Below are 13596 nucleotides of genomic sequence, written 5' to 3'. Positions count from 1 at the left end.
AGTTAATGTTCGCGTTTCTGGGAAGGTTTGTCGGTTGGTATCTTTGAGGAATTGAACATGATGGAGATCTCTAAAACTTATACGATTCTACTCTAGTCATGCTCCAGAGATGGATCTCTGATCTTTAGGTGTAAATCAGGCTATGCTGGGCTAGCATGACACGACTTGCATGTGGCCCATGCAAAGTGTGGGTTGTGTCGTGTCGGCCTGTGGGCCGAGTCAGGCCGTGCTTCCATCCCCTACGATATTTTGGGGGGTCGACCAGACGGCCCACGGCCCGAGCCTGAGCCTACATGGGCCCATCTTGTGCTGTGGGCCGGACTGGTCAGTGGGTCGAGCCTTGGGCTAGGCTGGGCCATAGATCGGGTCAAGCCATGTTTTGTAAAATTTTTGAAAAAATAATGAAAATTTTAACATAAATTAAAAATATATACAAAAAATTAAAAAAGATCTTAAAATTTTATTTTATATGAATTTTGATGTATACACAATAATAAAATGAAATAATATAATAAAGTTGAAAATAAAATTATATATATTATATAATTATTATATATAATATAATATATATATTATACAAAATATATAAAAATATATATATGGGCCGTGATGCGGGCTGCGGGCAGCATGGTCCACTTGGTCGTGTCGTGCTGACCCACGGACCTGAAATCCTAGGCCTGACAGCCCATTCGGTCGTGCCATGCCTGGGCCGCAGGCGGGTCAAAATTGGGTCGACTCAAAATTGTACTGGGCCACGGGTGGCATGACTCGATTTACACCTCTACTCTGATCTATGGTTTTGTGTTGGTAAGGACTTTGCTCACTGCCACTTTGGTTGGGCCACGCAGAGCAGAGAGAGGTGGACTGGTGGTGGGCGGGCCTGGGACTTTGCTCACTACCACTTTGGTTGGGTCACGAGGAAGATTATAAGAGCAATGTCCACAGCCGATTAATGAAAATAGCTCATCAGTGTCAAAATTAATGAGGTTTTTTGGGATTTTGAAATGTTTCGAGGTGTCCATATATGATGCGTTAGTGGCTGGACCTTTTTTTTCTCTGGAAGGTCAAGGTATAAGTGACCAAGTGTTCCACTTATCTCTGGAAGGTAATGGTATAAGTGGCCAAGTGTTCCACTTGTTGAGGTCATTACCCCTAAAGTACAAGATACTATCTGTAATTTTCTCAAAACTATACAATAAAGAAACAAATTCAATAGGGGTATTTTGGGCATGTAAAAATTAATAAAGGAGGTTCACCATTTAGTTAAGGTTATTTTTGTCATTAAAAATTAAAAGATACATGCTAACTTTTTCTGTGATAGGGGATTTATGGTTAACATTTATCAAATTTCAACCAAGTGAGGCCATGAGGGGAGGTTAGATAGTTTCCCCCGTATTATTTTGGTATTACAATTTCCCTTCGCAACTATTCTAATGAATTGACATGTTAACATTTCCGGAGTCAACTAGATGGCTCATTTCATTATATGTTGTTTATTACTTTGTATTCGGTGAGAACGATGCTTATTCCAACTAATTCATTTCTTCTAATTTTCAGAACTCGTTCGGTGGTGCTGCAAAGAAAGCAAAGGTAGCTTCAGTTTTCAGCAATGATAGTGACGAAGACTAGTCAATTTCTCTTCAACCTCGGGAACTTTGCAATGAAGACTGAACCTTGTTTTAGTATTAACAAGAGGATTTGATTTGAAGGAAATAGATGTACAAATAATATATATAGCTTTTCCATCTTGTTTATTCATGTATGTTGGCCTGTTGTGTTTGCTCTGGATTTATGACAGTTATGGACTGTGGATCACCTTGGTAGATGTTTTGCTCTCCTAGTTTGAAGTTAAATGACACAATTGCACGCACATATGCATTTGCGTGGTGGGTGTGATCACGTGACCGTGTCATGTGGCTGGATCTTAAAAACAATGAACAGTTGGAGTATGCCTCTATTTTATTTTCTTTCATACCAGTCTGGTCTAATGATCCTTGATGGTACTCGGCAGTGCTTAGATCATGTTGTAATTAGGTTTATTGCGAATCCTTTCCTTCCCCATCAATATTGGATTTCACAAATTGTAAATTAAAATACAATTATTGATTAAAGCGAGGTTCAAAATATCAGATGCATTAAATAACTACCCGTAAAATTTGAAGCTCTATTTTAAATGCAGACTCCACAATTTTTATTAATGGAGATGCATATATTTAAAAAGCAAGATTATATTCAAAAACGTTGGTATGTATTGCTTATTTTGCCAGTGCATCAATGTTTGAAATATTAATATTGTGCATCATTCTTCTCTTGTATATTGTCTTGGATTGAAAATGGAAGTCTCCTGATATTGTCTTGTAAGGTGCAAAATTTTGTCAGCCCGTATTGGAAGTCTCCTGATATGCTCCTACGGGGTGTTTTGGGGTTTAATCCGGTTCAGGGGGTAGAAGGGCTATAGACTGACCCCTCTGAAGTTTAAACCAGGTTCATGAAAAAAAATAAAAAATAAAAAAAAGTGGGTGCAAGGGATGTATTGGGCTGTATCGACATCTTGAACCTTGTGGATATATATTTCGATGTGTTGGACGTATATGGATATGATAGATATAGATATACTTGAATAACAAAGTTATACAATGTATAATTATGCAAGAAGTGCATATTTTGTAGACTGTATGAAGTATGGTTTCAAAACCGGACCGGACTGGAAAAACCGGGAACCGGTCACCTAACTGGTTCCGTTTCTCCCCAAACCCGCTTTTTTCCCCAAAACTGTTGATTTTGGTCAGCAAACCGCTGAACTGGCCAGTTAACCATTTTTCAAATTCTTTAAATTTTTTTATTTTTTTTTGTTAGAACGGACTGGTCGTTTGGGTCGAACAATTGGACCGTTTGAACCGGTAACCGGACTCCTGACCAGTTTGGTCACCGGTTCGGTTTTAAAAACCATGGTATGAAGAGATACATTAATCTATGTAATAGGACATGATATAGATGGTCTAAGTGTAATTATTATATTTTAATTATAAAATCATTTTTTTTTATTTATGATTTTTACTTTTTTAGTAACAAAAGAATAATTCAAAGTAGTGTTAAAATATCGTGTATTTTGTAAATAATAATTATTTTTCTAAATAATAAAAATATTTGTATTTATTGTAGATTAAAATATTAATTAATAATTTGTTAAAGTATAATCCTAATGTCAAAATATATAAAACCCACAACAATTTATAAGATGTATATCATATGAGCATTCAATGAGATATTACATTAACGTTCCAGCAAATAGTTACAAGTAACAGCAATTAAAGAGTATGGATGTATAACAATCTTCATCCTTGACTCTGCAAACAATACGTGTGTGAATACCAATCAATCAGCAGGGATGACAATATATGTTGGCACGGGAGGATTGGTGTTACGTTGGAAACTCCACCTGGATCACTTGTTGGTACACTTAGAAACCAGTTCACATTTTGGGACGTTGATTATGCAACCAGTTCACAAATAATTAGGAAAGATGTTCATGACATGAAAGTGGACTATATCCATGGTCATATTAGGCTATCTGGCACGAGGGAACTCTTGTTGAATATTCAAATGCATTGACACAGTAATACCACTTAAATATTAATATTACTCGATGCTTGAATGAGATTAAAATCAGTGGGACAGAATAGTGAAACCAGAGTTTTGCCAAAAAAATGAAAAAGGGTGGTGAAGAAGGGATTGAATCCCAAGTCTCCGTTACCAGCCACTAGATAGACGGGATCGGCTGCCTATAGAGGACACATCACCGGTAGCATCAGACAAGGAAACCAGCTTTATTACAGTTCAAATCAGCAATAAAACGCCAATTAATATACATACATATTTTTTAAACTTGGTTGGTGTCCCTCGCATTTAGGAATAGCAATGGGGCGGGAAAAGGACAGAGAGCGATTCCTATCCCCATATTTGAATACAATCAACCATATCTTTTAAAATATTAATATACATACGTATATACATAATGTACATGCATATACACAAGGGTCCATACAGATGGATGACAAGGGACCACGGGGCTAGGAGTACTCTTCCCGTCCCCACCCCATCCCCACCCCATTCTGGACTAATCCCCATGGAGATCAGAAAAATTGAGAAAATTTCCATCCCTAAATGCATTGAGAAGATGCGGATCCAACTTGGACAAGTTTGTAGAGAAGGGTTGAAATGTGGGGCATAAGCAACGGAGACGTCCTCAATCGTTATAGAGGAGATTAATGGAATGTTACCGCTTGATAATTTGATCAAAGGGTGGTGAGAAGCTGCTTTGTGAGGGAAATATTAGGATTCTCTCTCGATCGTACATCATACCTGTCGAGAGACAAAACATGGTGACCAGGTAAGCCGTGATCTGGAGAGAGATGGGGTAGATGGAAATAGGGGTGTCAATTGGACTGGATTTGGTCTAATCAGATCCAGTCCCATGTGTGACCATTATAAATGGACCATATCCAATCCAATCCAGAATGTTTTGGACCAATTTGGACCAGTTCAATTCAACGTCTGAACCGTTTAATCTGTTCAAATTCATTTTGATTTAGATTGGTTTCAACTGAAACCCGGTCCATTGACACATTCTTATCTAATATCAATAGACCAGATATTGTCTTAATCTAACGCAATCCAATATAAATTTGTTCCAGATGGACCAGGTCCAATCCAATCCAATCTAATAAATATTTTGGACTGGATTGGTCCAATCCAATGTCTTGTTGGTCCATCCAATCCGTCCAAATGGACTGGACGGGGTCCAATCTAAAACTGGCCTTTTCACTATTGTGGCCCAGTCTATTTCATTGTTGGGCCCATCTATTGGGGAGTATCCATCTATTGTGGTCCAATCTATTTCATTGTTGTAGAGCCTGTGGGGTCAAATTTGGAGAAATAGACCAAGAGAAAGGTTTTCTATTTGCAACAATACCAACAACACAACCTTCCCAAAATTATTTTCACACAATTTGCTCCATACCTCGACACCGACCCGCCAGTCTGGGTTAAATGAACGGATGGTATGCCATTCTATTAGACGATGTGATCACACGTTTTGAAAAGGCCATTCGTGTGTGCACACCTGGAGGTGACTGAAAATCCTTCTGTCTTACCACCCACCGCTAACGTGGGAAATTCTGCTTATCTGCGTTATGACTTGATCTCCTTTGTATTTGTGATTCATCTTCTTCTTTTCTACATACTTTTTCTATTATTCAGGTAATGAGTTGGGATAGACATAACAGTAATTTAAATTGTTGTGCACATTAAAATAACCTACTTGTTTATCTTTCAAAAACTCCAAATTTTTATGAATTTTGGGGTCTTATGAAAATTGGTTCTTAAAAGCTCGAGTGGGTAACCATCACTGACCCCATAGTACATGGGCGACTTTTGTAATTTACCCTTGTTTTTTTTTTTACTGATGTCAATTTCAAACACAAATTAAAACAAAAACATTCATGTTGTAGACGTAGAACACCCCTAAAATGATGGTTGTCAACACCAAAATAAAGCTTATAGCACAGATATTATATGATGAGAAATGATACTAAAGGAACCAGATGAAAGCATGCTCCTAAACTAGGAATTCAAGAATTTGTTTTTGATTTCAGTTTTGGAAAAAAAAAAGAACAATTTTGTGTTTTCATTTTAAGCAACATTTTTCTAAACCAGATGGTTTTAATTTGTTTTTGAAACTCGCAACAAGAAAACAATTCACATTCGAGAGACTCCAAGTTAATAGGTAAAACCTGAGAGGAGGTCATGGTATTTTTTACTGTAAAAGGATCTGTTAGCTTGTATGGATACATTTAAATTTATGATGACAATTTTAACACGACCAAGCATACAGTAAACACAAGCATTTTTTTTCAAGGAACAAACTGCTCTTCTAAGCATGTTGTTCGGATAGTCAGCATCCTTAGTTTGACTTATTTGAAGACATTTAGTTTGGGTGCAATTTTTTTTTTTTTTTTGGATCAATAACAAGTGCATTTTTTTTTTTTTGACTTATGGAAACACCAGGTGCATTTTTTTTTATCAATAACAAGTGCTTTTCATTAACAGAATTAAGGGATTAGTACATGAAAGGGGAGATAAACTTTCTTAACTCTACCAACCAATAAGACCACCCGACAGGTGTGAAGAAAACAAATGCAATTACAATTGAGCACAGAAAGAATTATCAGATCTTTTAATCCAATACCACCTTATAATCTCCTTCTATAATCAGCTTTCTAATACACAGCTCTTTAGCTCTTTGTGCTCCTTCCAAAGCCACCAAAATCTCTGCCTGAAGAGTCACCTGTTACAATTACATTTCATTCCTCATTCCTGAAAACATTCATCATTCCAGAAAACATGCAATTACATTTCCTTCCTCATTCCTGAAAACTCCCCCAATGCCTCAAGGCCCAAGATTACCAGCATTGCTAACCATCAAAGTTCAATTTGATAAAGCCACTAGGAGGAGACCAAATAGGACATGCAACCACCTTTGCTGGGTCAGAATTTTCTATCTTGATCCATTTCCTTCATAAATCTACCATTGTAAAATCTTCAAACATGTTCAGAGTCTTCAGCCTATTTGGATCACTTCCAATAAAGTTTCTACGCTTTCTCTCCTTGTCTGAGAAGATCCTTAAGTTCCTTTCTTCCCATATTGTCCAACATATAGCCGCCCTTACGCACCTACCTACACATCACCCTACCCCTTTTCTTTGGCCAACTAAAAGTTGTAGAGGCAAACAAGCTTTGCATATTAAGTGGGGGGACCACCTGCATCCAAACAAAGAAATAAACTATTCCCAAATACTATTAGCAAAATGGTAGGAGATAAGTGGTTACCAGTCTCACCTTTGGCTTTATAGAGAACACATCAATGAGGGGATAAACAACTCTTGGGTCTTTTTCTTTGAAGCAAATCACTTGTGTTGATTCTTTCCAGGAATGCTTCCCAACAGAAACACCCCACCCTCGGTGGAATAGGTCTACACCAGGAAAATGCAACCTAGGATTAAAGGCCAGTTGAGTTGAAGCGTTGAATAAAGAAGCAAAAGTGAACAACCTATAGGAGGAAGATTTCAAAATCTGACTATCAGGCTTTGTAGAATCCAGGAAAACTCCTACAAGGATATACCCAAAAGAGTCGAGGTACTATCTAATTCTGTATCTCTAATGGCCCTTCTCAATCCCAGATTCCAACTAATGCCAAAATTAGAATGAGAAGGAATCAAAAAGGTAGAAATAGGCTGGTGCTTGACATTGGGCAAAGCATAGAAGGAAATTGGACCATCAAAAGAAGATCCCCAACCCAAATTTACTCCCAGAATTTAATGAGATTGCCTGAGTGCAAATCATACCCGATGAAAGGCAAGAATAAAGGCAAAGTATCTTGGATTGCTTTCCATGGTGAGGCTCTTTTGTCATAGCCATAATCCCAACATCCCATCCATTGACTGCAAGCCCATGAATACTTTTTATTATCCTAGCCCACAACTTTTCCTTCTCTAATGAAAATCTCCACAACCACTTCCTCAAAAGAGCCTAGTTTCTTTTCTAAATGTTCGCTAACCCAAGCCCTCCGAATTTTTTCGCTTCTCTCACCATGTCCCAACTGACCCTATTATCCTTCTTCTCCCCTTGGCACCCAAAGAAAATCTTTCATTAATTTTTCGAACTTCCTAGTTGTTCCCTTGGAATTTTGAGCATCGACAAATAATAAACAAGCAAGTTAACTAAGGTGGACCTAATCAATGTGATTCTCCCACCCAGAGACAATTTTTCTTCCAAGCAGCTAGTCTCTTCTCAAACCTTTCAACGACTGGATTCCAGAGCATTCCATTCTTTGGAGTTTGGATTATCATCTAAGGGCAAGCCTAGATAACTCAATGACGAGTTAGACACCACACAACCAAAAATGTCTGCACTTTATAGGATCTCTCCTTCCCCCATATTTATCCCCACTAAGGAACTTTTCTCAAAGTTCACCTTAAAATTAGATATTTTCTTGAATAATTGCACAAGTTTTAGATTCCCAATCCAACTTAAATCTCCTTCACAAAAAAGCACCGTATCATCTGCAAACTACAAAATTAAAAAATTTCAATTGATTCTGTTTCCAACCCCAAATGAATCAAGCAACAACAATCGGAATCCGATTCCGATTCACAACTAAACCAAACATGCATGATGAATAGGTGATTCCAATTCTGATTCCAATCCTATCCACAAACCAAATGAACCCTCAGTCTTCCAAGAACCTCTGATATCAAAGTAAACAGGAAAGAGGATAGAGGGTCTCCTTGCCTTATTCTCCTATATGTCAAGAAAAAAAAAATCCACCATTGTCCCATTTACGAAAACAGAATATTGACATGTTCTAACATATCCCATCACCCATTTATGCCATCTATCCCCAAATCCAAAACTTTTCATCACTTCCAACAAAAAGTACCAATACACCATATCATAGGCTTTCTTTAAATCAAGCTCGCATACCACTCCTTTCCTTTCTTCCTAACTTCTTGAAATCCTCTACACTTTAATTTGCTATTAAAATTTGATCAGCTATCTGTTTTACTTTTACAGAGGCTTCTTGATTAGGTGCAATTATGGAGGGAAGGACTTGTTTAATCTGAAGAGACAACACCTTGGCAATAATCTTGTACAAACTATTCACTAAACTAATTGGCCTAAAGTCTCTCGGATGGACAGCATCCTCTTCTTAGGTACCAACCAATGAAAGTGGAATTCATCCCTGGATTAATTACTCTTCTATAGAACTTCTCAAAGACTACCAATAAGTCCTTTTCTAGTATGTCCCAACAGTCTTGATAAAAAGCCACTAGAAAACCATATGGGCCTGGAGCTTTTGATCTATCAATAGAAAACATACTTCTTTTATTTCCTCCAATTCAAATTTTCTTTCTATCCATACCCTTGCCTCTAATCCTAACCTTGGCCACTCCAATCCTTCAACCCACACCATACCATTCAAGGGTCTTCTAAAAATAGATTTAAAATGTTGCACTGAGGCCCCGGCAATCTCATTCTATTGAGTAATTGTTGAATCGTCAATTTCTAACCACAATTTATCTTGATTATATTATTTTCTCTTGGACTTTTTTTGTACTTAGCAAGTGTCCTCTAAGACTATTTATAAGTTTTAAACAAATTTAGATCCATCCAAGCCCTAGACTCTTTCAAGTAAATCAACCAAACAAGTTTTAAACAAATTTAGATCCTTTCATTATTTAATAGCTCTAACTAAAATTTTCTCAAGTATTGTCAATTAATCATGTCCTCTAAATACTGATCTCTCTCTCTCTCTCTTCCCTTTTTATTTTTGACCTTATAACTATTGACCCCTTAGAACCAGTTTAAACGTTAACCCCTTACACCTTACTATATTCAAACTTAACCCAATGATCACTAGCCGCCTCTCTCCTTCCTGATATCAAATCTCAATCAACTAAGGGCTGCATTAATATACTTATTTCTAATGTGTTTGTTTTTTCAGTTATAAAGAGTTTTTCCTTTTGACAGTCTAATAAGAAGGTGGCAATTGGGATAATGAAAAAAAATGAACCTAATTAGTCTGTCAAAACTGCTAAAACAAGAAAATTTGTCTACACAAGTAATAAGCTTCTTGCTACAAGGAAGATGGCCAATTATCTGATTATGTTAAATAGAAAATGGAATTAAATTCAAAATGTGTTTAAAGTCGATTTTGTATTTAATTAGTTCAACATGAAAGGTAACATTTTGAAGAAAGTGAGCCTACTATGCATAGACATATTTTAATTTGCAGCAGAGAGAATACTGATACAGAAGAGAAAGAGATCTTATTTAAGTAAGGTGCCTTTTTATTGGACAAGAGCAAGCCGATTGTTGTTCATAAACAACATTTCTTGGAACAAGGCAAAGAGCAAGAATAAGGTAGTACAAGGGGGAAAAAAAACACTACAATGCTTTTTAAAAAACAAAGGATTGGATCAACAGAAAAAAAAAACTAAGTATAAAGATGCTACAATTGATTTACCATAAAGTCAGACTTCTCATAACTATTCTCCTCTTGCCTCTTCTCCACTTTCAGCAGGTACACAGCAGACCTGAAATTGCTCCAGGCAAATACTTTTTACATAAAAAGAAATTACTGGCGCCGCAAAAAGGCTATCTGCCTGACCTTCTAACTAAAAAACCCAATGGTTTAAGGGAAACCATACAGAATTGTCTGACCAAAAATATATGATTGATTAGAATTCATATATAACCTCAGATATGTAAATCTATACAACATAAATGTATGCACAAGAAACTCTGAAAAAGACATATTGGGATATTGAAATTACAGAAGCATAGGAAAAGCAGTCACTGAAACCATGTTAAACTAAACATTCATCACCAGTTATTGCATCAATTCCTCCAATTTGGTTCCTCAGATTAAATGAACTTGGGTTAAACATAATTGATGTTAGAAAATCTTATTGTGGAACTGTTTTTTTCTGTAAAATAGATGATTAAACCAGGAAACTCAAATGCTGCAACCATTCTCTACAAATATCAACTAAATATTATGCACCAGAAAAATTAATACTGATCAACCAAAAACTCCAAACACTTATTACCAGTAGCCACAGAAAACTTTCCGTCAAGTCAACTCTCCATTGCCTTCAATTCCTCTATCGCCGCCTTAATCTGATCCTGCACCAGCTCAATACGCTTCAAATACACCTCCAACTCCAAGACTTGCTGTTTCCTCCACTTCTCGTCCACCACCTCCCCCTTGGAGAAGCTCATCGCAACCCCCCCAAAATTAAGGGGTAACGGATTCAACGCCACCCCTCCGAGACCTCCGAACCCTCCTCCATTTGAGTGTCCGTTAACTGCGCAATACAGCAGCTCTTTAAACAGCGGCGAGAGGCAACTCCTCACCGTCTCTTCAACAATATTCGGCATGGCAGAGTTGGCCCTACAATTCAACACGTTCTCCTCTGCACCTCTCTTCCTTCGTTTCCGAGGCCTCGAACCCTTCTTTTCCGAGTCATTCGCATCAGCATCATTATCAACACCACTGTTATTAACCTCGTTAGGGTTTCTATTGCTATTATTCTTGTGGTTGGGAAGGTTTGTTTCTTCGTCATCCAATCCGGCTTCTTCAACGCCACCAGTACCAGCTCCACAGGCCACGCTGCTCCAGATCTTGCGGGAGATCTCGAACGTGACCTGATCGTGGGGGCTCTTGAAGGCGAAGTCCTTTCCGGAGCTGATCCGGTTAACAACGTTCCTGTACTTCTTCTTTAGTCGCCGAAGCTTCTCGACTAACTGGTTCTTGTTGAAGTCGAGCTGCAACCGGCTCTTGATCTGGTCATAGAACGGGGCGGTGTCGTGGTGGTGCGACGAGTTATGGGTCCGTCGTTGGGTTGTATACTCGAGGAAGCCCTGCAAAAGACCGATCTCATCCTCGTCGGTCCATAGGCGCTGGAAGAGACGACGAGAGTCTTCGATGGTGGTTGAAGGCTTCTTTTCTTCAGCCGTGGCCGAGACGGGTTGAGTGATTGTGAGGTCGGGTAGGGATGTGGCAATTTCGGAAGGTGGTGGTTCGGGAACGGTACCGTTAGTGGTTCCGTCGACGGCGCTGGTGGTGGTGGCGGCGGCGGCGGCGGTGGCGGAATTTTGAAGGGCGTCCTTGGTGGTGGTGTCTCCGGAGGAGGAAACAGTGGAAGGAGGAGAGTTGAGATCTTCTTCGTCTTCGTCTTCGTCTTCTTCTTCTTCTTCTTCGTCGTCGTCGTCGTCCTTGGTTAGGTCTTCATCTTCATATTCTTCGCTTTCTTCTTCGTCGAGGTCGCCTTGTCCTGCTTCAGCTATGTTTTGATCATCTTCGTTCTCGTTTGAAGGCATCTCTTTATTTCGGGTTTCGGTGCCTAAGGATTGTTTGGTTTGATTTAAGAGGATATCAGAGAGAGAGAGAGAGAGAGAGAGAGAGAGCAGTTACAGTTGCGGTTGGAGGAGGAGGAGGAGGAGGAGGAGGAGGAGGAGGAGGAGGAGGAGGAGGAGGCGGACGGGACGGGCGTCACTTCTTTTGAATTTTTCTAGGGTTATGGCCGCATAACTACTGGTTGGGCTTGGGCTTGGAACCTGGAACCTGGAAAGGAAAACGGGATTACGGGAAATCACGTAGGTGTTTGGCATTGGTCAAGGAAAACGGGAAATCACGTAGGTGTTTGGCATTAGTACTGAAAATATCGCACCGTTTTCTTATAAAAGTCATGTTGCGCATGTAGAGTTATAACCTCCGTTTTTTTATAAAAATGGTGTTTATTTTTTATTTAGAACCAATGTTGCATTTTTCTGAAAAACCAGCATTGATTTTATTTGGTATTAATATTCCTAATAAGAAAATGTTGTTCAAAGCATCGCTAGAGAAATAATGTCTATATGATGCCATTTTCTCAAAAAACAGCATCGATGCCGAACAACCACCGTAACACAAAAACTGTATTAGTGTGGGACTGTGAGAGAGCAAGCTGAAAGCACACATGAGAGATACTCCTGATAAACGGTGGGATGCAACTGTGAGGTCGGTGTGAGATACCCTTTGTGATAAGCATATCCCAATTCATATAAAACAGCGTATGAGTTAAGTTCTTGCGTTGCGTTTCCGGAGGGACGCCTCTTTGGGCTCTTTGTGGTTATGGGTTCCCCCGCCCACGGATACTGATTTTAGCGTTCACGTGGCAGTTGATAAAGCCAGATCTACTATTCATTCAATCATTCTTTAAATCAAATCTTACTCTCGCTTTTCTAATTTCTATGGGATAATTGATGGAATGGGCATGATGATGGGGTTGCACCGTTGCAAAGCAAAAGCAGCAATTTTTGTTGACGTGGATCTGATTCTAATCATCCCTACCCTTAGCCTTATCATATAAATAAATGGAAGTTTTATAAGGCTGTGTTTGGTTTGAAGAAAAAGATAGGGATGTACAGGTTTCTCTACCTTTTCCTTCAAACCAAACACAGCCTAAAAGCAATGTCACAGTATTCTTTTCTTTTTTATTAGCTATGAAAAAGTAGTTTTTTTTTTTTTTTTAAGTGATTCATTTATCACGTTTGTAAATTAGACGGTTATACCTAAGTCATGCAATTCTATCTTTTCTTTCTCCTTCATCTGTGCGTATGTAAAACAGCAAGTTTATGTTCATCTATTTTGGATGCCTTATTAGCCTTTGGGTCGAGTCAGGGTTATTCCTGCTTCTGGACCGGTTGCCTCTTTAATGCAATAACTATCTAACCCTTCTCTAGGTTAAGGAGGATTACATGTGTGTATTATTATGGTTATTGAATAAACATTAATTATATAATCGAGGGAAAGTACAGTTGCAACTCGGGCAGGGTCAGGTCAGGTCGAAGGTCAATTTATGCTCAACCATAAAGTTGCAAATCTCAGCTTGGGGCTGATCTAATCTGAGGCCAAGTCCAAGTTTTTACCTCAATCCCAACCTAAGCTTAACCCAAAACAATTCAGGTTAGGCTTAGGCTTAGATTGGATCA

The 13596-nt window shown here is 38.6% G+C and overlaps 2 protein-coding genes across 6 annotated transcripts in view; one reads left to right on the top strand and one right to left on the bottom strand.

Annotated features, from left to right (window-relative positions):
• LOC104607181 (uncharacterized) overlaps window positions 1–1977 on the top strand; it is a 32072-nt gene extending 30095 nt beyond the window's left edge. The window contains exon 8 of the mRNA XM_010272746.3: window positions 1558–1977. Within this exon, the coding sequence (XP_010271048.1) occupies window positions 1558–1629 (72 nt within the window). The 3' untranslated portion in view covers window positions 1630–1977. The remainder of the gene's footprint in view (window positions 1–1557) is intronic.
• Window positions 1978–6182: 4205 nt separating this feature from the next.
• On the bottom strand, window positions 6183–12197 carry LOC104607180 (putative transcription factor At3g04930). 5 transcript variants are annotated; one of them, XR_016084178.1, is made up of 4 exons: window positions 10671–12197; window positions 10085–10276; window positions 6898–7031; window positions 6183–6819 (listed from the first exon to the last, which is right to left on the bottom strand). XR_016084178.1 is itself a non-coding variant. In XM_010272744.3 (2 exons), exon 1 carries the CDS (start codon window positions 11941–11943, stop codon window positions 10699–10701), a length of 1245 nt encoding a protein of 414 aa, XP_010271046.1. In that variant the 5' UTR covers window positions 11944–12195; the 3' UTR covers window positions 9888–10154; window positions 10671–10698. The 5 variants fall into 5 exon arrangements, 1 of the variants encoding a protein (XP_010271046.1); XR_736909.3 differs by having other exon boundaries at window positions 10085–10154; window positions 10671–12195; XR_016084179.1 differs by lacking the exon at window positions 10085–10276.
• Window positions 12198–13596: the final 1399 nt, after the last annotated feature.

The sequence above is a fragment of the Nelumbo nucifera genome, chromosome 3 (assembly GCF_055504915.1).
Source record: "Nelumbo nucifera cultivar China Antique chromosome 3, China Antique-T2T, whole genome shotgun sequence".
Taxonomy (NCBI): domain Eukaryota; kingdom Viridiplantae; phylum Streptophyta; class Magnoliopsida; order Proteales; family Nelumbonaceae; genus Nelumbo; species Nelumbo nucifera.
Note: the sequence above shows the minus strand (reverse complement) of the source record. Positions and strands in the feature narration are given on the sequence as shown.